Source organism: Sphaerodactylus townsendi, linkage group LG05 (genome assembly GCF_021028975.2).
Source record: "Sphaerodactylus townsendi isolate TG3544 linkage group LG05, MPM_Stown_v2.3, whole genome shotgun sequence".
NCBI lineage: Eukaryota > Metazoa > Chordata > Lepidosauria > Squamata > Sphaerodactylidae > Sphaerodactylus > Sphaerodactylus townsendi.
Genome location: NC_059429.1, coordinates 88079468 through 88105085, shown reverse-complemented (window position 1 = coordinate 88105085; position 25618 = coordinate 88079468). Strand labels below are relative to the sequence as shown.

General features: G+C 45.6%; 1 protein-coding gene across 1 annotated transcript in view; it reads left to right on the top strand.

Moving 5' to 3' along the window:
* Nucleotides 1–17653, top strand: part of FAM72A (family with sequence similarity 72 member A) — a 28083-nt gene extending 10430 nt beyond the window's left edge. The window contains exons 3-5 of the mRNA XM_048497636.1: nucleotides 9158–9235; nucleotides 11012–11136; nucleotides 16228–17653. Coding sequence (XP_048353593.1) covers nucleotides 9158–9235; nucleotides 11012–11136; nucleotides 16228–16322 — 298 coding nt within the window. The 3' untranslated portion in view covers nucleotides 16323–17653. The remainder of the gene's footprint in view (nucleotides 1–9157; nucleotides 9236–11011; nucleotides 11137–16227) is intronic.
* The last annotated feature ends 7965 nt before the right edge of the window (nucleotides 17654–25618 follow it).

The following is a 25618-nucleotide window of genomic DNA, read 5'->3' as shown; positions in this document are numbered from 1 at the left end:
TCCAAAGAGACCCGGATGACCTGGGGGGGGGATGTCAAAGGCGACTCACTCAACCAGAAGCGCGAGTTGCTGCAACAGCTGGAGGCTACCCCTGAGACTTACCCCGGGAGGGACCTCTGTGCTGCCATCGCCATACTTCACCATCACATCACTGCCAACTCTAGGTCACCATCACTCTGCCTCTATTCCTGCTGCCTCTCCTGCCGGTGGCAATGCGGCCCACCCTTTGACCGAGCCTTAGTCGGTCAAACCAACATCTGGGAACAATTGGCTGCCGCTGCCAGCGTCTCCTCAACCTTCCTGCCTGGGCCAAATGTACCTAGGGAGTAGGAAGTTTGCTTCTAAGCTCCTGCCTGCTCCTCCGGTTTGCAAAGAAGCCCTGGAGATTTCCTAGAGGGAATTCCTGGGCCTGAGCCCCTTTATGTGAACACCCCTCGTCCATCAAGGAGGTACTCCTATGAGCTGGACTGGGGACCCATAAGGTGAAAACCCTCCAACCCGGTGCTCTCCTCCCTCACTCACCAAGGCCGAGTGTAACCACCAAGTCCAACACCTGTGCCCAGCATTGTCGGTATTAGTGGCGGGGCTAGGAGGTCGGCCCGAGCTCCATTGTCCGCAATCGGCTGGCTGGAACTGCTGCACATGTGGAGGACATTCCCCTGGTTCACTGCGGGAACATCCCGGGCTCCCCAAAGGCTGGTTCTGGACTCTGCGGGGAAAAGAACTCCTTCAACTACATCCCTGCTCGACTCGCTGCTGGAACTCCTTTGCTGCCTCAGCAGCCAGCCTCTACCATTGTCCTGCCTCAGGCTCCACCCCAGGAGCCTAGCGCCGCCCACTGGCCCATCACTCTCTCTCTCGACCCCTCTTGCGAGACGTAGCGGTGACATTGCCTCTCCCGGTGAAAGGCAGAGATTCGTCTCCGCTGGCGAGCCTCCTGAGTGGGAGTCCCTGGACTTTACTTTCCTTATAATGCTAAGACTATTGGTCGGCTGGCCTGTGCCCTTCTTGAAGTCCATTAATTCCACCTCCCGCACTCGCTCTGGATGCCCTGGCCTCCGAGCAACAGGAACCATGTAAGCAACTTTTAGGATAATGCGTGCTGGCTATTGATTATTTTGCTGTTACTGCACTTCGCAAGGTTGTGAGAATGTACATAATATGTATTTGTTTTAATCTCTCTGATAATTCCCATTTTAATTCCTATATATGAAGAGTGCATGAGTTGCAAAGGCGTTGTTTCTAATCCTGAAATATGATGTATTGTCCCACTGGTGAGATCCAGCCCTCTGGAGTTGGCTGCCAGGGGATGGTTAAGTACTCATTGTACAGTTCTGGGCATTGGTTTTGATTGTGTGCTCTTATCATTAGGATCTCTGCCCCTTATTCAATGTAATTTCTGAAGTATTGCCTGTAGTATGTGTGCAGAAACCCCTTGACTTCCCTTCATACGCCGCAGAACCAAGTTCCTCATGTTGCATAAGCAGCTCCGACTCAGCTTCTGGGCAGAGATGCTGAGGAGGTGTTAGTGATCCCCTCAGGTCATCCCAACCAATTCGGCTTCCAGCTTTCAAAAAAAAATGTAAGGAGGAGATGTAGGGGATGAGCCGCCTGACCCAACAGAGACCTTGCGGTAGAGCTAGAAACGGCTTAGCATGCTGGCCCAACTACTGACCTTCTGGTCGCGACTTCGGGCCTCCCCATCCCCGCACCCCGGGTGAGCTTCAAGCAGGTCATGTGAACTGCCTGGCTCACAGCCGCCAGGTGGGGTGTCCCAGACAAAGGGATAATGGGCCTCTTGTCTGAAGAGCTTGGATTAAGGCCCAGACTGCGTAAACTTTCCCTCCTGCCACGCTAATACCAGCCCGATGAGATCCATGCATCCCACCTGGACAATCTCCGCTGGCCTCCCATTGCCTCCGAGCCTCCCAGCCGATCCACCTGATAAGCCAGCCAGCTACCCTAGAGAGAAACCCTAATAGAAGGTGTCAGGAACTAGGCACGCTGAGCAGAGTTGCCAGGGATCCACGGACCCCGCTGGCTCCCGCTGCTGGCTCTCTCTCCGCTAGATGATATCTCCACCGTCTGCGTCTGCGTTGCCTTCACCCGGTGACTCCGCGTGCACGACTACAATAAATAAGTTTGTTTGGAGTTGCAATTTGGGCACTCGGTCTCGAAAAGGTTCACCATCACTGTGATAGACTAACATTGGGGAACATACAGACAACCTAAGAATCGGTTGAGTTGTCCATCTAACCCAGTACCCTCTTTCACACTGTGGCCAACCAGTTGCCCTGGAGGGTTAACAAACTGGGCATAGAGGTCAAGGCCTTCTAGCACTGGTATTCAAAGGCTTACTACCTCTGCATGTGAAGGTTCCATACTGATAGACCCATCCTCCATGAATCTGTCTAATCTCCTGTTAAAGCTATCTGTGCTAGGGTTGTTATAAACAAAAATCATTGTAGTGTACAAATACTGTAAATAAATAAAAAGCCTAGGGAAGACAAGGGTGAAGTTCACACATGGGAGCAGAATCCATGTTCCTTATTTTCATGAGAATCAGAAACTAAACTGCAGTAATAAATAGCCTGAATCAACCAATTTTTGGACAGAAGCTCTGCAGTACAGGATTACAATGACTCATATTGCTCCATTATTTAAATAGTTGGACGCATAGCCACACAGGTTAGACTCAGTGCTGCCAAGAATATTCCTTTATCTACTGCTTCACATAAAAATACATCCCAGTCAAGAAAATATGGGATCTTCTTTGTTAATGGGGTAAGAAAAATTACACATATATACCATAATCCAAATGGGGGAGAGGGGCTGAAAGGACTTGAGGGTGTGGTGCGGCATTCACCCTCCCTGGAACACTTACCCCAGCGGAGAGTGCAGACGTGCTGGTGGCCGTGTGTCCCACAGCCCTGCTGCCGCAAAACCCAGAAGTTGGGGCCACAGCAGGACTGCATTGGCTTTCTGTTTGGCCGCCAGGATAGGGGGGTAGGGACAGTGGTGGGATTCAGCAGGTTTGCACCACTTTGGCGGAACCGGTTGTTAAAATGGTGCTTGTAAACAACCTGTTGTTAAATTATTTGAATCCCACCACCGAAATCGGTTGTTAAATTATTTGAATTCCACCACTGGGTAGGGTGTTCCCAGGGTGGAGCCAACTTTAGTTGGCTCCCTCCCAGGGTTTAGGGCTGGTTGTGCAGTGCACTAGCCCCCGGACATATGCCACCCTTTTGGCAGTGTATGTCTTTTAAATCCTATGGGACTTTCCAGTGGTAGAGAAGTTTCAGGGTTTTCTTCCTCCAGGTTTGGATGGGGCTGTTCGCTACAAAGTCAATACTTTAACTAAAAGCAAAGTGGCTGGCTCTTGAGTTGATGACAAAAGCCACAAGACCAATCTACCCATAGGCAAAGTAAAAATGTTTCTACTTGAGGAGGGCCTTCTGGGGTCTGTAGAATAATATGACTTGGAAAATGAATCAAAATAAAAAGAACCCCTAGAATTCCAGCCAGATTAAGACTGAAAAACTCTAGGAGGGAAAGAATGTTGGAAATAGCTGTTCTCCTGGATGGTGTAGGCCATCTTGTTTGGGTTGTTCTCTATCATCAATCAAGGAGGCAGGAAATATACTTTGGTCACTTCCTGTAGGCGGGTCGTAGCCATCTTGCCCCAGTATCTTCCTGCCTCGTCAGGTAGTGCAGCAAATTCAACAGACTCTTTGCTTATTGATAGGCTTCATGTCCTTTGGATCCCAAAAACTCCTTTCTGTGTCTGTGAGAGTTTGTAGTCTTTTTTCCTTGTAACTCTGTGTTTCCCTCTTCCCGCCAAAAAAGCCTTCCCTTCAGCAGCTATGGCGTCAGTGCCATTTTCTCCTCACAAGGAGGGATTGTGCCGCTTGGCAACGGAGAACACGGAGGGCAGTGACCAGGTCTGCCAGTCAAGCCTCCCACTCTCCCCGTGCAGCCGTGAGGCTGAGAGGGAAGTGCGCACCAGCCGGTCCCAGGGCAGCCGTGGGGCTAGCCAACGGGCCTCTTCAACATCGCCCTCTCGGCATGCAGGTTGGTGCGCATGCTCAAACAGTCCCTGTACAGGGTGCCAGGGAGCGTCTGGGCGTGAGAGCCATGGTCCCAGAGCAGCCGTGGGGCTAGCCAGCAGGCCTTTTCACCATTGCCTTCTCACCACGCAGGTTGGCGCGCACGCTCAACCAGCCTCTATACAGGGTGCCAAGGAGCATCTGGGCGTGAGAGCTGCGGCTGCAGCCATGAAGAGCCGATGGATGCCTCTGAGGCAGAGGCCTCCAATCCAGCTGGACTCTCCAGGCAAGAGGGAGAGAGGGAGGGAAAGCAGCATGGCAGATGTCATTCCCTCAGAGTGGAGCGTTTTCTCCCCTCACCGGCTGGAAGCCTTAATACGTTCCTCCATCAGGGAGGAGGTATCTAAGAAGCTGCAGCCATCCCCTGCCGTCCCCTCTTACAGGCAAAGGCCTCGTTCTAGATCCAGATCCCCCATCCCGCATAGGAGGGATAGGGACTGGCTGGCGCCTGTGTATAACTCAGAGGGCAGTGACATACCCCCTAACAACACAAGAAGGGATTGGTAATCGGTTTCTCCTGTTCAGGAAGGACATTTCAGATATCAGTGTCGCAGGTTTCAGAAACCTCATGCTCAGTCCCCAACCAAAAAGGTCCAAACTGTCAAATGGGCTGATTCTGACCCAAAGCCAGTTGCTAAAACGCAGGAGGCCCAAACTGTTGGTACAGCTAACGTATTACAGGTCTCGACAGCTCAGGAAGGAATCAGTAAGATTTATGGAGCCTGTAACAGGGGCGGAGGTGACTCTGATAAACCCCCAGTTTGTACAGAAGATCAGAGGGTACTAGGCCAAAAAAAAAATAAGGTCAGAGGGATCAGTAGCCCAGCCTTGAGGTGAAATTGGCTGAAGCCCCAATAACATACAAGAACTTCCATGGAAATTGGACGAGGGAGTCTATGGAGGTATTTAGATCCCAATTCTATTGGGAATGCTATAGCTTCACAAGCTAAATCTATGAATGAAATCTCTGGAAATTAGGAAGGCTTCAGTTAACACTAGGCCCAAATCTCCGACAATGCGGTGGAGACCGAGCAGGGACACCTAGAGGAGAATGCAGAAGTAAACTGAGTATCGTTCTGCCAGTCTGTAATGCTGAAGACAGCTGTAGCTTCCAGAGAAGTGATACAGAGTGACTATGAGGAGAAGGTGCGCTGCTGTTTGGGAAGCTAGAAACCAGTTAGTCATTCCCAGAAAGTATTAAATGCAGCTGTCAGAGTTAACGCACAAAACCACAAAGTCAGCCCGCTTAGGCATTAGCAAAACCTGAGTGAGGCAGCAAGCTATAATTTATTGGCCTAACAATGGGGAAGGACATCCATGAATTCTGCAATCCTGTCCTATGTGATAGCTGGTGGGCAAGCCAAAGCATAAAGGCAGAACTCCTTTTACATTCTGCCGGTGAGGTGGAGGCATTTCCATGACCCTATGGATCCAGCCTATAACTGCCCTGGCTACTGAGTAGGACGGGACAAGAGCTCTCATAGCTGAGGCCAGCTATTCATGGGCCTTTCTGAGGGACACCCGGATCTGTCAGGTCAGACAAACCCAGGTTTATACCCAAGCTGGGCTTTAGGGCCTCTCCCTCATCCTCTCCCCCCTACCAGGAAGGAAGGACAGCGGGCTGGCAGATGCAAAGTGGACGGAAACCCATGCCGCCCAGTGGGTCCAGAACATAGTTTCTTCTGGTTACTCCTTAGAGTTCCGTTTGTTGTCACAAGACAGGTTCCTCCCTTCACCGAGCAGCTTCACCCCGGAAAAACGGGACAGGATTAAGTGGGCAATCTCTCTTCTTACCTTAATCAGGGCCATAGAGTCCGTACTGTTGGACCAAGTGGGAAGAGGGGTATACTCCCACTTCTTCACAGCCCCCAAGAAAAATGGGGATGTCCCCAGTGAAATCACAATTCTGGTGCACGGAGTTTGACAAGTTATTTATTTCAAATATATGCCACACTCTTAAAAATACATTCAGATTTTGTCTGGAATCTTTCACAAAGGGGGGCAAGAGAGAATGGGTTACCTTTGGCAGCCATTCATTTATAGAATAAAGAACTGATTTTAGAAGTAATAATCATTAATTCTCAATTCTAAAAGGAATGTTAGTTCTCCTTGAGTCAGTTAGTTAACTAACTAGCATTACAGCATGAGGCAAGTTTCAGTCAAACTCCACCTGATGTTGTAGGGTGGCTCTATAAAGGCTGGGCTTGAGACCAACTTGTGAGTAATCTAGGATGACATCTAGTGACAGAGTCTCTGGTGTGATTAGCTTCCCCCTGCGCCAGCGAACAAGCGCTTTCTAGGAAGATCTGTGAATCCTGGTGGTGGACGGACAACATGAGGCTAGCAACGTCTCAGTCACGTTGTTTGAATAGCTCTTCTTTCTCCTTGTTCTGTTCCTTGTTCTTTTCAAGAACCATGCGGTAAAACTGAACCAGATGCCACAGATGTCACAGGTGACCCTGGGATAACCAATCTGGAACCGTCGAAAGGATTAAGACCAGTGTCTCCGATAATCCTTGAATCACTAAAACCATGGGGAAGGCCAGTAGGGTGCCATCAAGATGACCCTCGCTCTCTGTCGTCATCGTATCCCAGTGGTGACATCGTATCCCATCATACCCCAGTGGGATACGAACAACAATCCTAAATCCAATATCCTTATTAACAAAAATAAAAAATTTTAAGTTCGAACCACCCAACAACGAAGAGGTGGTTCTGCCTAACTTTTGCTCCAACCCTACGCCATCCCAGGGAATGTTTATGGCACCACCTGGATGGGCGTTGGTCCCTGAGGGCCTATCTCATACGCAAGGAAAATATCGGAGAATGTGAGTCCCTGTTTATTAACATGGTTCCCCCTAGGGTAGGTGAGGTCATGTCCTCTGTGGCCGTTAGTTCCAGCATTAGGACATGCATCATTGAGGCGCACAAGGCCAGCTGTCTACCGGTTCCCAGTGGCATCACGGCCCACTCTACCCGGACTTTGGTCAAGCACGTGTCCCTAGAATAGATATGTAGGGTGGCCACTTGGGCCTCTCCCTTCTCCCTTTGTGAGGCACTGTAGGTTGACCTCTCTGGATGCCATTCAGGCCTCCTTTGGAAGGAGAATCCTGGAGCACATTATCGGAGATTAACAGAACCCACCCTACGGGTCACTGCTTGGGGAGTACCCAAACAAGATGGCCTACACCATCCAGGAGAACGACCCATTGGATACTCACTGTGAAGGGGTCTTCTCCTGGGTGCTTGTAGGCCATCTTGGCCCGCCCTGTTCTCGTTGTTCTCCGGTAACGTGTTTCATACATAAAATTGCAAGGTTAACATTCCAAAATAGAGTTTCAGAGCCTGTGAGAATTACTTTGAGCTTTGGTCCCTTCCAGAGTTGTTAGGTTAGGTTTGTTTTTTCAGCATGTTATTTGGTTGTGGTTCCATTGTTCTTGTCTCATTGTGGTGAGTCTGATCCTCGGCTCGTCAGATACTGGGGCAAGAGGGCTACGACCCACCTACAGGAAGTGACCAAAGTATATTTCCTGCCTCCTTGATTGACGGTAGAGAACAACCCAAACAAGATGGCCTACAACCACCCAGAAGAAGACCCCTGCACGGTGAGTATCCAATGGGTCGGGAATCAATTAAATGAAAAAGTTATATGGGGGGTGGGGTGGGATAAATCAGCCTTCTCTAGCCCCTGAAACCTTATAGAATCCAAGAGGGGTTGATAGAGCAGAATTCCAAGTTATCCTGTTCTCTCCCACGCAGCCCCTCACAAACCTTTGCCCAGCCAGTTGCTAATTGATAGCATCGTTTCTTTATTCTTTCTTTATTTGTTTCCCTGCAGTTTATTATGTTTTATTTCTCAGTCAGCTCCTGGTAGTAAATAATGCAGCTGAGGATGTGTCAATATTTGATCTTATTGACCATCCAGGAAGTTAACAGCCAAGCATTTCATAGAGTGCCCTCTATTTAGCAATGGACTGCTATAGACAGTGGTAATCCTGTAGAGGAGGAGCCAGGAAAATTGAGAAATTAAAGGATGATTCTGGAAACTGTCCTGAGAAAATCTCAAACATCTTTAGCCAAATTTTATACTTGAAAAATTGGTCACTCAGATACATTTGTTTGGCATTGATGATTAATCCAAATAATAGCATCACTTACACTTATACCAGCAGTGGTTACAGTGATTTGAACTCTTGGCTTTCTTAAAGGTGTGCCTGTGCTAGAAACAGCTTTATCCCATGTTTTGTGTGCCCCTTCTGCAACACAGACAGGAATTCTGGAGCCTCTTGTTGAGCAATAAGACTTTTAAATAAATGTGCTGGTTTGTAGAATGTCTAGAATGTATTTGAAGACCCCCTTAAAGCTATATCTGCTAAGGGAGAGAAGAGAAAATAAGATGTAAGCATAAACAGTGGTCTGATATTCTGCACTGTTCGCAAGCATGAACAATGTCCTGTTTTTGTAAGCAATAATAGCTTTAAGGTCACATAATATTTGCATCAGGTTTAACAGACAAACAATTATTAGGTTCTAGTATATTGTCTCACAAGAGTAAAATTGTATTACCAAACAATTTTCCACATGAAGCATAATGCATTTATGCTTCCACATGAAGCATAAATTGTCAGAGCAGTATTGAAACTTGAAATAAATGCAGCTTATCTTAATTAGGAGAAAACAGTGTTCATGATAAAACCTAAGACATGGGCATTTGAATTTTAAAGCATTTGCTAAAGTATGTTCTTCAAAGGACAGCTACACAGCTTGCTTTGACAATTTTTGAAGGGAATTCAAGCAAAAAGACTTCCTGTCAAAATTCTGGTTTAGAATTCATTCCCTATTTATATGATTGTTTAGTTATGGATTGTTTTGACAATGGAGTGGCTTACGGCAGTTATTGGTTGAGGCAGAAATGTAAATGTAAATAAGCAAAGGAGACTAGCACTTTGTTGGAAGTCTGTTATTGGAAGACTAAATAGCTCATATTTGTAAAACAACAATCAAGTTAATTTTTAACTATTACCATATGTTTCTATCCCTGCTCCCAGTACTGTTGACTTCATTGGAAACTGCTATTTCACAGAAATTTGCGAATGTAAACTGAAGAATATTGCCTGCTTGAAATGGTAAGTAAAATTGTTGTTTGATTTGATGTTTTGTTATGAATAGCTGTATAGCTTCTTTGGTTGTTACCAGTCAATATCCTGCAAATGGAAGACAGGGGAGGGGATAGCGTACCTGATGTCTCCCTTCATAGCACTGTCCCCCACATGACTTTTTATCCTCAAGGGGCCTGGCACTACCAACATCAGTCCAGCAGTAGCTGGATTTATGATTTTGTGGAAATGTTTCTTGTGAGCTTAAATCTTAGTCATCACACAAGTTTCTAGCTGAACGTTCATACAATAAACTTAAGATGGTTGATAGGCTATCTTACTATATAATTGATCAGCATGTTCCCACTGTCAAACCAGAAAAAGTGTGATGGGGAATCTGTAAGTAAGCTTTTTTCAATTGAATAATTAGGCTAGGTTTTCATTATCTGTGGTAAATTGTGAGGCCAAGCAGGGAGGAAAGGCAGGAGGGGTTAGCTCCCTTGGTGGATGCTGTTAACCCACCAACAGCTTTCTAGAGGCCATTATATTTGTACAGCATGTTACTCTAGTCCTGAAATAACTACTTTGGGTCCTGGTTAATTTCTGGCCCCAATCTTTTGTTCCTTAAACCTGTACAATGTCTGGGACCAGAGTCCCCTCAACTCCACCTCTTCTGTGTGAGCCTCCTGGAAACTTATTTTGTGAATTCTCAAAGAGAAATTGGGGGCAACAAGTTAAGGGCCTCTTTCATGGCCATACCAAAGTTCTGCAGTGTCTTCCTAAAGGATGTGCAGGATTCCCTCACACCATTCAACAGGCAAGTTAAAATGTAGTTTCAGTGACCAGGTGGGTTGACTTAAATTTTTGTTCTATATTTCTGTAGTTGGCATTCTACAATGCTTGACGGTTCTCCTTGTTTTATATTTTCGGTTTTAAAATTGTGTAACTGATATAAGCACTTTGAGGACATATGGAGATTAATGGATCCTGTTGGTTTCCAGGCGGCTATGGGGGATTTTGAGAGCCTCTCCAGTGACTGTGGAAGCCCTTGTAGCTGCATGGAATGATGCGCTGACTGCAGCCATAAACAGAGTAGCTCACTCCTCTTCCATGCTCTTTGAGGCCCCTAGATTCCTGAAAGATGATTAGAGCAGGTTTGGTGGAAGACTTGGGATAAATCAGACACAGCACATCTTAGAGCCCATTTGCGACCCTATGAGGTGGGGACAATGGCAGCGAAGACCTTCTTTGCAGACTCTTATCCAGTTCAATTATTCAAAGTGGTGCATGTCTTGATAACACCCAAGTCCAACTCTGTGAACAATGAACATTTGAAGAAGGCTGCTCAAAAAACTTCATGGCTAGAGATGAGGGGGCCAATTACAGGCCAGTCTCCAATTCACCTTTTCTGGGCAATGCGATAGTGTTTGTGGTGGCAGCAGCGTCAGAGCTTCCTGGATGACACATCTGTCCTTGACCCATTTCAGTCTGGGTTCAGGCCTGGGTCTGGTACTTATATGGCTTTAGTTGCACTGGTGGATTACCTTTGTTTAAAGTGGGGGAAGGGACAGTCTTCCCTGTTGATAGTGTTGGGCCTCTCAGCAGCCTTTGATACAGCTAACCACTCAGTTCTTATTCACTTGCTTGAATATGGAATTGATCTAGTGTTTTCCAAAGTCAGTCACTAAATGCAAATCCATTTTATTAACTTTAAATTTATCAGGAGTATGTTCATGTTACAGTCAATTTCTTGTCTACTCTTTCATCTGTAACCTTGAATTCTGGGAATTCTGTTTGCTCTTCCAGTGGTAATGTCGTAGGCTACCATGTGATTGCTCCATGCAAACCTTGCCTGCTCTCCTGCAACAACGGGCACTTCTGGATGTTTCACAACCAGGCCGTTTTTGGAATTGACAGGTTCGACTCCTCTGGTATGGAACATTTTGATTCTCTGCTTAAGGATTGTTCTTATCCTCTCAAAGTATTTAATCTTACTGCTCTTATTCCAAAGTGGTGCCTCTTTGGAAAAGCATAAAACCATTTCCAAGTTTCTTCATGCAGCTTTTGCTAGGAAGAATTATTCTGATGAGGTAACACTGTAGGTGGAACTGTTTGCTTCAGCTTTAATTTCCTTGATCTCTCTTAAATCACTAGACTGAGACTAATTGATCAGCAAAGCTACTGTAATCCCATGGTGATGAGAGCTCGATTTCCAGAAGCACTTTACAGCAATTAATACAAAAGCCAGATAACATACATCACATGCTAGATGTAGAACAGATTTTGGTGTTCCATGCTTTTAAGCACATATTTAGCAAGTTGTTACAGTTAGAAGTGCCCAATCCTATATCGTTGTTGGGGCACTTTTGCTACTTCAGTCAAAACCACCTCTATGTAGAGTTTGATGCACTGTTGTATACTTCCCCCAGCCTGCTTGCTCATCCTAGAATTGTAAACATAATAATCCTGCTTATTTGTTTTTAATAATATAAAGAAAGCTTTGACCTGGACAGCCCAGGCTAGCCAGGTCTCATCAGATCTCAGAAGTTAAGCAGAGTCAGCCTTAGTTTAGTATTTGGATGGAAGACAACCAAGGAAGCGTGGAGTTACTAAGTAGGGGCAGGCAATGCCAAACCACCTCTGAATGTCCCTTGCCTTGAAAGCTCAGGGGTCACCATAAGTCAACTGTAATTTGATAGCAAAAAAAAGAAATTAAAAAAATATGAAATTGATTGTCTAGAACGGTTTGCTGTATTTGTCAAAGTTTTAATTGAAGACCTGCAGCCAGTCTTGCTTTCTTATTTGTGCTGTTTTAAGACCAAGTGCCTAGACTGACAGTTTTGGACTCAGGAAACCTAGGTTAAGATCCCATTGTGAAATCCCTTGGCTTGGCCTATCTCACAGGGCTGTTGTAAAAAATAAATGGCTAACTTGATCTCCTCAGAGGACAGACAGGATTCAAATGCAATGGCTACTTTGTTTTTGCCCAGTACATTCCTGCTTCTCACATAGCCATAGGTTAAAAGAATCCTGCCAGGGGAACAGCGTGGTGACTCTATAGTCTTGCCTTGCCATTTTTTTCCTAATTCAACCACTGCCTAATTACATCAATAGCTATGCACATACTGCTCCCATCACAAGATCTGCTGTAATGCTTGGGCTCTCCTTCAGGTTCTGCTATCTGTCTCCTGTACATTAGCTGCTGTGCTCCTTGGGGCCCCCTGGCACCATTCCTCTGTGTCTCCAACACTGGCCATCCTTCCTTTTCCTTCCCAAGTTGTCTCTCTGATTTTCCCAAGTCCCCTCCCACTAGCAATGTCTAACTTTCCCCACAGTTCTCCTACCCTTTACTCAGAAGGTTATGGATGTGCTGTGGCATTGCAATGGCTCAGCAAATGTGACTGTGCTAATACAGTAATCACTTTTTAGCCTATTATAAAATACATTGCTTCTTTTAGTCATTCTCAAGATATGTTGAGAGCCAGTGTGGCATAGTGGTTAAGAGCAGCGGACTTTTACTCTGACAAACTGGGTTTGATTCCCCATTGTTCCACATGAAGCCTGCTGGGTGACCTTGGGCTAGTCACAGTTTTCTCAGAACCGTCTCAACCCCTCTGCTTCACAAGGGGAGAGAAAATGATTGTAAACCACTTTGAGACTACTTACAGTAGAGAAAAGTGGGGTATAAAGACCAACTGTTATTCATGTTCTTTCATTCTGCCTGTATATTTCTACCCAACAGTTACTGCCTGTATATTTCCACCCAACAGTTACTGGTTTTGTTTAGATTTCCTCAATACCATAAATTTATTAGAGACTGTGTATGATATGTCCACCCAGTAATAACTTAATGTCATCTATACATTGATGTAAATGGTTGTTCTTTTAGCATCTTTTGATCCTGAGGGAGGGATAACCAGACATGCTACATTAGGGCTTCTGTAACGGGGCAGATTTTGCTACCTTCAGTTTTTCAAACTTCTGCAGCACAATTACCTGACATATTGTGTTTGCTGCAATTCTTTCTGACACACAGCTCTTTACAGAAATTCTGAACGTCTGTCCATTGCTTTAAATTAATAAATCCTTTCCCAATGTAGTCTTGAACTGCATGGTATAGCCCTTTTTTTTAACTAAACTTCAACAGTGGCTGTGGTTATATGCTTTGGGGACGGTCACCTTGAGTGAAGTCTCGCCCCCAGGTTTCGCTTGTGTCCACCAGCCTCGAACACGGGGCGGGGGGGAGGTGTAGCGATGTTCATCCGGGATTCCATCGCCTTCAGGGCAGTTCCTGCCCCTCAAATTTCCAGGTTCGAGTGTGCCGGACTGGAGTGGTTGTCAGGGGAGAAGTTGGCCGTTCTCCTAGTGCAGGGGTAGGGAACCTGCGGCTCTCCAGATGTTCAGAAACTACAATTCCCATCGGCCTCTGTCAGCATGGCCAATTGGCCATGCTGGTAGGGGCTGATGGGAATTGTAGTTCCTGAACATCTGGAGAGCCGCAGGTTCCCTACCCCTGTCCTAGTGTACCGGTCGCCTAGCGCACCCGGTGATGGCCTGCCACAGCTGCTGGAGGCGGTGGCCAAGTGGGCGTTGCGCTTCCCTCGACTTATTGTCTTGGGAGATTTCAACGTCCATGTGGACACCGCCTCACGCTCAGCAGCAGTGGACCTGGTGTCATCCATGGCGATGCTGGGACTCTCCCTATTAAACACCGGCGCCACTCACGAGGCCGGTCACACTTTGGACCTGGTCTTTGGGGCAGGAGTGAATATGGTTGTATCCTCTGTTAGCAGAGTGCCATAGTCTGACCATTTTGCCCTGAAGGTCTGGGTGGATTCGCGATTGGCTGTGAGGCATTCCAGAGCTTTTTTGCAGATAAAGTCGCGTCCCTCCGCCGGGACCTTCCAGCCACATTTGATACAGTAAGGGAACTCGAGGCTCCTTCACCGTCTTCAGTTTTCCCTACTCTGCGAGTCTGATGTTGACAGAGTCCTAGCTGCTGTTAGACCTACTACCTGTCCTCTGGATCCGTGCCCCTTCTGGCTGATAAAAGCTTGCTGGGAGGAGTTACAACCCCACCTGTTGAACATAGTCAACTGCTCCCTTGAGCAAGGAGTATTTCCGGGTGGGGTGAAGGAGACAGTGGTCCGCCCACTCTTGAAAAGACCATCCTTAGATCCTGGTGATCTGGCCAATTACCACCCCATTTCGAATCTGTCATTTCTGGGGAAGGTAATTGAGAGAGTGGTGTTGGAGCAGCTTCAGGGCTTCCTGGAGGATGCATCGGTGCTCGATTCCTTCCAGTCCAGCTTCTGTGCTGGGCATGGGACGGAGACCATCCTCATTGCCATCACAGATATGCTCCGCATGCAGCTAGACCGAGGCGAATCGGGTGCTGCTTGATCTCACAGCAGCGTTTGATATGGTCGATTGCGACCTTTTGATCCGCCGCCTGGCTGCCTCTGGAATGCGGGGCACTGTCCTCCAATGGATTGCCTCATTTCTCCAGGGTCGGGGCCAGCAGGTATTTTTTATTTATTTATTTTTTAAGCTTTTATACCGCCCCATCCCCGGTATGGTGCGGGGATGAGGCCTCCCATAGAACCCCACTTAGTTGTGGGGTTCCTCAGGGGGCCTTGCTTTCCCCGCTCTTATTTAACATCTACATGCGACCCCTTGCTCAGCTGGTGCAGAGTTTTGGGCTGGGCTGTCACCAATACGCGGACGACACCCAGCTCATTCTGTTGATGGAGGGGGGAGCGGACTCCACCCCTGCAGCTCTACAGCACTGTTTGGAGTTGGTTGCTGGTTGGTTGAGGCAAAGTAGGTTAAAACTTAATCCAACAAAGACGGAGGTCCTTTGGCTGGGCCGGGGGGAGAGACCGAGGGAATTCCAGCCACCTATTTTGGATGGGGTTGCGTTGGCCCCGACATCCCTGGCTCGCAGCCTGGGGGTCCGCCTGGACTCCATTATCAATGGAGAGCCAGGTGGCCCATGTTACCCGGGTTTCATTTTTCCATCTTTGCCTGGCACGGCGGCTGGCTCCCTATCTCTCCCAGTCCGACCTGGCCACTGTGATCCATGCGACAGTCACCTCGAGACTGGATTACTGTAACTCACTCTACACAGGCCTTCCCTTGCGACTGATCCGGAAGCTGAAGCTGGTCCAGAATGCAGCGGCACGGCTTTTGACAGGTGGTGGTTATTTAGATCATATCACCCCTGTGCTACGCCGTCTGCACTGGCTCCTGGTGGAGTTCCGGATCGTTTTCAAGGTGCTGGAATTGACCTTTAAGGCCTTACGCGGCATGGAGCCCTCATACCTGCGGGACCGCATCACCCCTTATGTCCCACATAGGCTGCTGCGTTCGGCAGTGGCAGAACTGCTGGTGACCCCTAGCCCCACGATGATATGGCTGGCCTCGACCCAGGCCAGAGCCTTTACAGCTCTGACCCCTGCTTGGTGGAATGCTCTACCTCCAGCTGTCCGGGCCCTGCGGGACCTTGGTGAGTTCCGTAGGGCCTGCAAGATGGAGCTATTCCACCGGGCTTTTGGAGGGGCTGGCCGTGGTTCTGCCGGCCCCCACTGAAACTGAGGCTGCTGGGTTCCATCTTTTATTACGGTTGGGCCTGATTTATGGATTCCATCGCGGGCCCGGCCTACTCCCTCCCTTTCTTTTTAGCCTTAGATCTGGCACCTGTTTTTAAACAACGTCTGTTTTATAAAAACCTTGGTTGTCTTAATTTATAGCTCTGCTGTTTGTAATCGCTTCATAGGTTTTAATGGGTTCAGTGTTTTATGTTGTTGATTTTATGCTGTTGATTGCTGTTCGGTAGAACAGCCATATTGTGAGCTGCCTCGAGCCCTTCAGGGATGAGGCGGCCTATAAGTTCAATCAATCAATCAATCAATCAATCAATCATAAATAAATAAATAAATAAATAAATAAATAAATAAATAAATAAATAAAATTTGTTTACTTGGAAAATCCAAGTTAAAATAATTTGCATTTTTTTAAAGGTACAAACTTTCTGCTTTGGGGAAACCTGCCAGACTCAGAGGACAGTACAGATGAAGATATATTGGGCATCTCTGAAGATGAGTACATCAGATAAATGTCATCAGCAGTGTGCTTTATGGTGTGTGTTTCATATTCACCAGGAGCTTGATGTACAGATTCCAGCAGTGCAGCATGTTGGCGGGGGAGGGGGGGAGCTTCAAAGGGTTATACCTATTGACCTTAAGACTGTCTGATGTAGAAAGATCCTGCTGTATGACTTGACTAGCATGTGAAGGATAAAAATGCAGTCCTTTCTGAAGAGAGACCTGCCATCCAGAAGCAAATCTGACTTTTGCCATTGCTTCCTATTGCTTGTTTCCTAAAGTATTTCAGATTTGCTAAGATCAGAAAAGGGAATAAATGTTTCCTCTTCAAACACACACACACACACACCCATGCTTCCGTGGTATTAAGAAAGGTCTGGTAGCAACACAGAGAACAATCGTGTTTTGTGTGGTGTGTGGTCACTCATTGACCTTTGTTTTCTTGCTCAGATGGCTGGTACATGGGATCCATATCCTCTCCCTTCAGGGGTCACAATTACTGCTGCATGGGGTTCTGGCAGTGAATGCTGATGCTGCAGTTGGCAGTCTTCCCCAACCACATGTTTGCATAATGTAAGAGAGGAGGATTGGGAAGCTCTTAAATCAAGTTCTTTTCATATCAGCTGTCCAAGTGTTTAGTTGTTAAAAGGCTCGCTTTCGAGGAAACCTGAATAGCGTTTCCCTGCCAGTGCACATGTGGCCAGCAAGAGTGAGGACAGCCTGGGAACTGGCTTGCTTCCTGCTTTTAATGGAAAGAGAAGATGCACAGAAACAGTAGCAAAATGAGAAAGCACCATTTCTGAATGTGTAGACAGCCACTGATCAAGTCACGGAAAGGCGAAGGAAGAGTATCCAAACAGCATAGCCTGTCACTGTGCCTAGTTCTTCCATTGTTTTCACAAAGAGATGAGCTGCAAATCTGGCACTGGAAAAGCACATGGGAAAGGCAGAGCCAGGCTCCATAAAATCTTCTGGCTTCTCTGCAGCTGGCAGATGAGAATTTCCTGCATAGCTGGTGGCACACAGCCTTTTGGAAGGAAAGCAGTTAGTCATGACTGGAATTAAACTTTGCCTGTAATGTTCTGAAGTCCACTTTGCAGCTAGCTATCTGCTATTTTAGAACATGCAGGTTTTTTTAGAACTGGAGGTATGATTGTTTAAAGAGGACTAGTGTACTCTTTGGAGGGTGAGTATGACAAGAATGATGGCAGGAGCTTTGGCATTTTCCACATTCTGGTTTGCAGGCCAATTAAAGTGCCTGGGTGGATCCAGCCAGCATCTTTGTTGCATTGAGTCTCCAGTCACTAGAGTAGGTTCTCTGTATTCAGAGCTATAGACATTCACTTGGATTGGGCTAGCCCAGGGGCCTGAAACCTGCGGCTCGCCAGATGTTCATGGACTACAATTCCCACCAGCTCCTGCCATCATTGGCCATGCTGACGGGGGCTGATGGGAATTGTAGTCCATGAACATCTGGAGAGCCGCAGGTTGCAGGCCCCTGGGCTAGCCTAAATACAGGGTACTTAAGCTAGGGGAAGGGGGGTGATTTGCAAGGTTTCTTGGGAAATAATATATTCAGTGAACATTTTAAATTTTAGCTTTGTGAGCATTCCATGACAAATTCCATGACACATACATTGGTAGCAATGTAAATCTTTGTGGAATGCATCCTGCTCAAATGCCTATCAGCTGTATTCGTTGTTTTCAAAAGTAGGTGAACTATTATGTACAAGTACAAAGTATTATCTAAAGAATCTCAACTCTTGATACTGGAAACAAGTTCCTAGTCCTTAAAGTTGCCCACATAGGCTTGAAAATATGAGAAGCGATGCCTGATGAACTCTCAAATTCCAGCATAGACGATAAGCAGGACTTTGGGAAGCCTGACAGTGATATTCCCTGCTTTGCTCCTGCTCATGATCCTACAGCATGATCCTACCTATTCAGAAGTAAGGCATATATGTTTCTGGTGTGTCATAGGGCCAAATTGATATTTTGTTGATTCACAGTTACTGCTGAAAATGGCAAGTGGTGTGTTTAGCTCCCATTCATGGTGCTTACTCCACAAAGCCTACTCACCCATGTCCAGACGTCAGGGCCCTCTCCTCCTTGCCAACACTCCATGCTGTTGTGGAATGGAAAAGGGGACATACAGAATGTCATAATGTCTGGAAACAGGCAAATTCTTACATGGGGAATGGGGAGCTTAACATGTTGTTTTCAGAGGAAATTAAGTATTATCTCTTGTTTGCCTGTTGGAAAGATCAAGTTGAGCAGACCTGTCTTGCTTAACTTTGCTGTATCATCAGTCAGTCCAAGATGTAGGTTAGCTGTGGCATATAGGCAGTAGATAAGAGTTATGCCAATGAGCATGAAGTAAAAGTTTCGATTGATTATGTTGCTGGCATAAGAGAGACAATAGGATGTAACATACAAACAATTCTGTTCAGTTACCCACCTCTGTAACACAGCAGCATCATGTCAAAGAGAGATTAAAAAAATGTTAGGAGTCTTGTAATACACAAGGCCCAAGAGAATATAAGCACCTGTTGCTGCTTTTTGAAGTTTGTGTTCAGCATCTTCTGAAAAGTAGCCACCAGATAAGCAAGTTCAGTGTCATTCAAGCATTGTTGCTCTGTAAGATTTACAAAAATGGTGTAATCTGTAGTTTATAGATAGGGGAAAAGAAATATATTAAGTAATTAGAAAGTACTTTGGTTCAGTGCACACAGTAGATTTTTAAAAAGCAGCCATACAGGTATCTCTATATGACCTCATTATGCAAGGATCAACTACCTGTGCCCTGCGACAGAGATGCTGAAAGGGCCCATTAGCGTGGTAGGAGAGCATGCTGCTTGCAGGCATAAGGTCCCCAGCATTTTCAATTACAGAATGTTAGGAAGTAGAGCCAGGAAAGAGCAACAGTAGTGCAGGGCTAGATAGACACATTGTCTAATCTAACCTGCAATCCTAAATGGAATTATTTCAGTAGAAAGAGAAGGTCATAACTGTTTAGGATTGTACTCTTAGTATGACAGATATTCTGCCTAATACCAGAAACAAATCTATGAAGCAATTAGTAAGCAAGTAAGATGTGCTGTGTACTGCAAATGTAGATCACCAACCCATCTGATGGGAGGGGTGGAGTTCCTTGCAAACACCACATGTAGGCATCTGGATGAGTGATGCATTTGGGCTGAATCATGCCAGAGATCTTTCACTGCCTTTTTCAGCCTCTGTCTCTGCCTGGTGGAATGCTGTGTCAAATGAGACCAGGGGCCTGCTGGACTTAGTACAGTTCTGCAGGGCCTGCAAGACAGAGCTGTTCCACCAGGCTTATGGTGGAGGACAGCAATGATATCCCATCTGTTTGGCCTCCTCTTCCTTCCTTGATCTCCCTTTTACTTCCTGTTTCCCCACTTTAGGCCAGTACAAGTGAATTTGGGGATAGTCTGTTTTATTTACCTGTCCCTTGATTGGATTTTATGATGCCTGATACTGTTGAGAATCTACAAACTTTTATTGGATTTTATCATACTGATATTATGATACCCTGAGCCAATATGGGGAAGGATTTCTCATGGAAAAAAATAGCTGTCTCTCCTCTGAAAGTTTTTTTTTTAAATCCTATCTTCTGCTACTGTGGAAGTCATGGCAACTTTCATAGGGCTCCCAGGGTGGGGGTGGATGTCTCAGGTGCAGGCCCTGATCAGGTATGTGCTGTTCCATGATTCTCTGGGATCAGTATATTAAAAATGCTTTGATCTAAAGGGAAATATTCACTTTTGTTTAGATTGTTATAATCAAAGATAATGTGGGCAAATGGAAGCTCAGGAGTAGGTGGGGGTAAGTCAGTGTCCTCACATTATAGTATCATAATTCTTAAATTGTCTAGTTACATTAATTGTAAACAATTTTAAATGGTAAGGTCCTTCACAGGATTATGAATGTAATGATTATGTACACAAATCCATGTGGAAAAAAAATGTGAGCACAGATTTTAAAAACTGAGGTATCTGAATTGCTTTCAAAAGTGTCTGTAGATACATTTCACTGTACCTACAAAATGTTTGCTTTGTTGTCTCAGTGGAAAAGCTGAATGGAATATACTGTCCTTAGCGTATGACGTGAAATATAAACAATATCTTGCAGATACCCCTGTCGTTTGAACTAGGGCTATGAGTCTGTCTTGCTTTTCAGTTGTTCCAGTTTTGAATTTGAAGAGATAATGTAAAGTACAGAGGTTTATGAACTGGGTGGCCTGAAAAGAGCCATTTAAACGCTGCATTCCAACAAAGTGATTGCTTTTACTCACACCCACACACACCCTATGCAACAACATCACTGTTGAGAATGCAGTCTATTTTCCATAATGCATTATTCAACATTGATTGGAGCTAATAGGAAGGGTGGAACAAAAGGAACAGAGGTAAAAGTCACTGCAAGCCCGTGATAAATTCTTCCAGGTTCACAAAGAAAAATGGTGGGGAGGGGGAGTAATCTTTTAAATATTCTCTCATATTTCAGCAGAAATTAATTTATAATATCTAATATGCAGAAGACAAGCACACATGGGGATTCTTCTCACTGAAATACAGCCGTTACTGCGATAGAGGGCAGCTGATATTGCAAAAATATCAGAACAAAAGGCAGCCTGTAATTAATAGTGCCTTTGCAGGGTTGGATCCAAACTAGGTTTGATGCTCCTTAGCTGACTAACTTATAACGTTGGTTATAGATTTATGCATTGCCCAACTGAACAGAGGTGACAGCATTACTTTCTTAAAAATGAATCCCAAGGTGCAAATATGTTTATATATTTGGTAGTATATCCATGTTTCATTTTAGACAAAAAGAATCTCCTTGCATTTGTTGTTCCTGTTAAATCGTGTTGGAAAGAAAAATAAGCATGATAGAAAATGATTTTTTCCATTTGTGTGTGGGGTGTGTGCGTATTTTGTCTTCTCATAACTGTTACCTAGCTTGGCAAAAGCAAGAACCACATTTCAATGGTACTGTCTTTGAAAACATCAGCGAGACTTTCACTGATACCGCTTGACGAAGTATGCTCCAACTAGAAGTGGCTGGACTTCTTGCTGATTTTCAACTTCAACAACGCTTATTTGGACAGCAGAAGAAGAAAAAAGTTATCCAGATCCTAGTTTAAAAAAAAAACAACCTTCTGTTTGATCCAGGTTTACCAACAGTTTGTCAATCCTCCGCGGCTATTTAAAATACTGACTGATGTCTCTGGATAACATCACACAAGTTAACTCTTGTTGACTTCCATTTGTTTGTCAACATATGTAGAAATGTCCACACAAGCTTGAGAAGCTGCACCAACAAATAGGGGTCACACTGCTGCCATGGAACAAGGCCATTTAAGAAAAATTCAAACACTACAAATGTTACATTTTACTAAGCCATATCAGTGTTCCTTCCTGCTGTGCTTCAGCTAGACACCCTGGAAGGCATTGCATTTTGGAAGCAATATTTGTAGAGTTGTTTAATATAATTATCTTAATTATACTTGCCTTGGTTTTTTGTTCATTTTTCAATATTGGATGCAAAATCCCCAAAGATAAACTTTCTGCAGTTCATTTGCGCAAGGAATAAAGAAGCACATATTATACACAGATATAATCACAGACCTCCATAGAGCAATTGCATGGAAATAGATGTTTATGTGGCTGAAAGCATGCGTTGCACATTCCTGGAAGTCCTACTGACTAAACCTAAGCTGAATTCAGAGTAGACCTATTTAGGATTTTTCTCATGAAACATAACATCAGACTGTAACAACAGTTTCAAAGCAGATGGGGCTTTGTAAACACTGAGTCCTGAGATAAGGTTCTATCTGTTGGAATAAGTGACTCTGCATGTTTGGACATTGTGGGGGGATGCTGTACCTTTCTTAAGTTATCTGTTGGGGATTGCTCTCTCTTTGTCTTGGCCTGGGGACTGCCCATTGATTTCCTCCTCCTCCTGTAGCCATTCATTCTCCTTTCGTCTTTCTAAGCATATCGACATGCCATGATGGCATCTTGCTACTGTGGATCTTTCCTACAGAAGCAATTCATACCTTGCACACACATGACAGCGCATTAGGTGCCCACTTGTATAGGGAAGTATGTTTCTTTTGATTAGAGTTTTCTATCTTTCACTTGGACCAAAGAATGTGAACTGAAGCTACTTGAATTAAATGTAAGTTTTATCTTTGCATTGACCGCTTTGTAAGATTGTTTTCTTTGCTGCATTCAACACAAATTGGGCTGATCCAAAATAACTCCAGCACTATTCACATCTGAAATCATCAGCCCACTCAATAGAATTGGGCCAGAAGTGGAAAACATTTTTCCAATATGATGTTATGTAACACTTTCTCAAACCTCTGCAGGTCTCTGTCCATTCACCTTCTGAACTGCTTTGCTAGTACTGGCAGGATGCCTAACCAACTGCTGAGAGAGAGGGAAAAAGTACTAACTGTACTGCATTTGTGGAAACTGCAACTTTTTAGTGGGCAGGGGAAAGGGGTACAGAGAAGCACACAGAACCAGGTGGAATGAAAAGAGGCCACAGCCTTATTAATTACAGCCAGTGGAGCATTGGTGTGGCATGGAGTCAGGCACTGGCCAACTCCTCTGTCCCCCGTGTGCTGGAGGGTAAACCTGAAAAGGCAAACCAGCACACCCAAATGAGACCAAGCCTCTGCATGGTTCCCTTATACCTGGGAGTGGCACCAGCCAACAGCCCCTGAACTGGGCATGCCACTGCAGAGCTCAACTACCCAAGGCCCCTTAAGAGGGTCCCTACCTGGGGGGGCATACATGTGCATTCTCTCCCCCCCCCTCAAAAAAATAGATCCATCCCAGTGCCTGAAACCCCCAGCAACACCAGACAGATACTGTCTGGCTCCTGCCAAAGCTCAAATAGCGGCAACAAGGGGTGGGGGGCTCACAAACCCCGTGGAGTCGAACATCTTGTCCCCAGCAAATTTCCTGGGAGCAGAAAAAGGCCATTTTGCCTTGACCAGTGTGCCTAGTCATGTGCCTGTGGTGACATATAGGCTGGCCACTTGCTAGTCACACTGCTGTTCTTGGGTAGAAACCCTAAAGAGCAGGATGATGTCAGTAGAGAGACAGATATTAGGCTATAAAACTTGCTGAGATAATACTCTAGTTCTGCCACAGAGGAGGAGGATCTGCACCGCCCTTCAAGCCCTAACTGCCCTGCCCTGCCCTGGCCTGTGGCCTGCAAATCAAAAGGGGAGGGGATCCCTATCCTGAGACAGGGGAAGCAAGAAAAATGGCCAGGCACAGAAAACAGAATGGTCAGTGCTTGGCTCAAGGCCCAGTTTCAGCACTGGGGGGGCAGGGGTCATCCTGTAAGGATTACGCTTTTCAACTAATGTTTTCCTCAGTGAAGGAGTATAATTGCAGTTGGCAGTGATTTCATCCTGGTGGAGAAAAGCAAGCCTTGTGGCTCAGGAGAAGTTGTGTCACTTGCCATTGAAGCCTTCACTGTTGCTGCAGTCCTCACTATCAAAGCCTATCTCCACCCCAAAGATTGATTTTTCCTCTGTCATTTCGCTTGCCACTCCTGTAGGCAACCTCCTTTCCTTCATGTCTGAAACTTGACTGAGCAGCAGGGCCCAGGCAGCATGGCTTAATGAAGAGGAGGAGCGAGCAAATTGGAATGAAAACTGTGTTCCATAGGTCTGCTCCAGCCTGGCACCTCAAGCTGGACCAAGCCATCAGCAATTGGATAGCTTGTAGAGAAGGCTGCCAACCCCCACTAAGAAGGGTCCCTACCACCACAGCAAGGCCCCTGCCCATCACCATGGCCAAAGCTGGACTACTCTTTTCTGTGATCCAGTCTCTTGCCCTACAGCTGCAAAGCAGCTCTGGGTGAGTCTGAAGATATCATGAAAAGTATTACTGCTTTCCTCCACCTTAGAAGAAAAAGAATTTGGATTTATATCCACTCTCCTGAAAGAAGACTCAAAGGAGCTAACAAACTCCTTTCCCTTCCTATCCCCACAAAAGATGCCTTGTGAGATGGGTGGGGCTAAGAGAGTTCCAAAGAACTGTGATTAGCCCAAGGTCACCCAGCAGGCTTTGTGAGTAGGATCAGGGAAACAACTCCAGTTTACCAGATAAGAGTCTGCCACTCAAGTGGAGGAGTGGGGAATCAAACCCAGTTCTCCAGATTAGAGTCTACCTGCTCTCAAACACTATACCACACTGGCTCTCCATTGATGCCTTTATATCATTACACCAATTCCAGCTCTCATCTTGGATTTACTGCATTACTAGCACTAAAGTAAATAGGAGAGAATGCCTTGCTTAACAGGGTTGGAAGCAATGGGTCAGCTTATCCCTGGCATCTAATTCCATGCTAGGGCCTACCTGTGAAACATGAAAAAAATAAAGAGGTGCAGAGTAGGGATGTGTATTTGTTGATTATAAAATGAAACGTAATGGGAAGAGGAGGAGGAGGTGCTGAAAGGTGTCTCTTCTGTTAAAAGAAACAAACTGTGATATATGCAAACCTCCAAACCTGATATGCTGGGGGATAGGGTGGATCTAGCAGTAAAGAAAGCTGGGGCAATATGGGAGAGGCTTTCTTGTGTAGAGTGAAGTCTGGACACGTCAGCCTGGCAAATGTATTTACTCTGTCACATAGAATGAAGTAGTTGCTTTTATCACTGCAGAAACTGATCCACCCAGTTCAGGTAATTCCTCCTGCTATGAGGAGTGCCAGCAAACAACCACCGCAGCCTATGGGTAGTTTCCAAAATTTTCTTTTTATGTATGTTACCACTTGCTCCTTTGAAGGATGTGAGTTGATTCTTTCTGATACATTATTGTTGTTATTTACAAGTATGCTAACTGATATGTTGTTTTCTAAAGGTCTAAATATCACTTTGAACAACTGAAATCTCACAGTAGCCTTTTGCAATATGGACCTCAGTGTATGAATCAAATTTAATGTAGTAACCAAAGGTCAGAACGTAAGTATTTAATATAAACACACAGCAGAATACTAGAAAGTATCAAAACACAAATATGAAGTATAATTCTATCCAATCAGATCCATTTACATGAACAGTAACCAATCCAGTGTATACTAGGAAACAGGGCAAATACTGCCATGTTTCTCAGACCTGGACATAATGGGCCAAGAACAGGACTTAATTTCTACCAGGGTTCAGCTTCAGCATCTGCTTTCAGTGCCAAGGAACTAAAGCTGAACCATGTAAAGCACAGGTGACAAACTCGTGGCCCTGCAGTTGTTATGGACTACA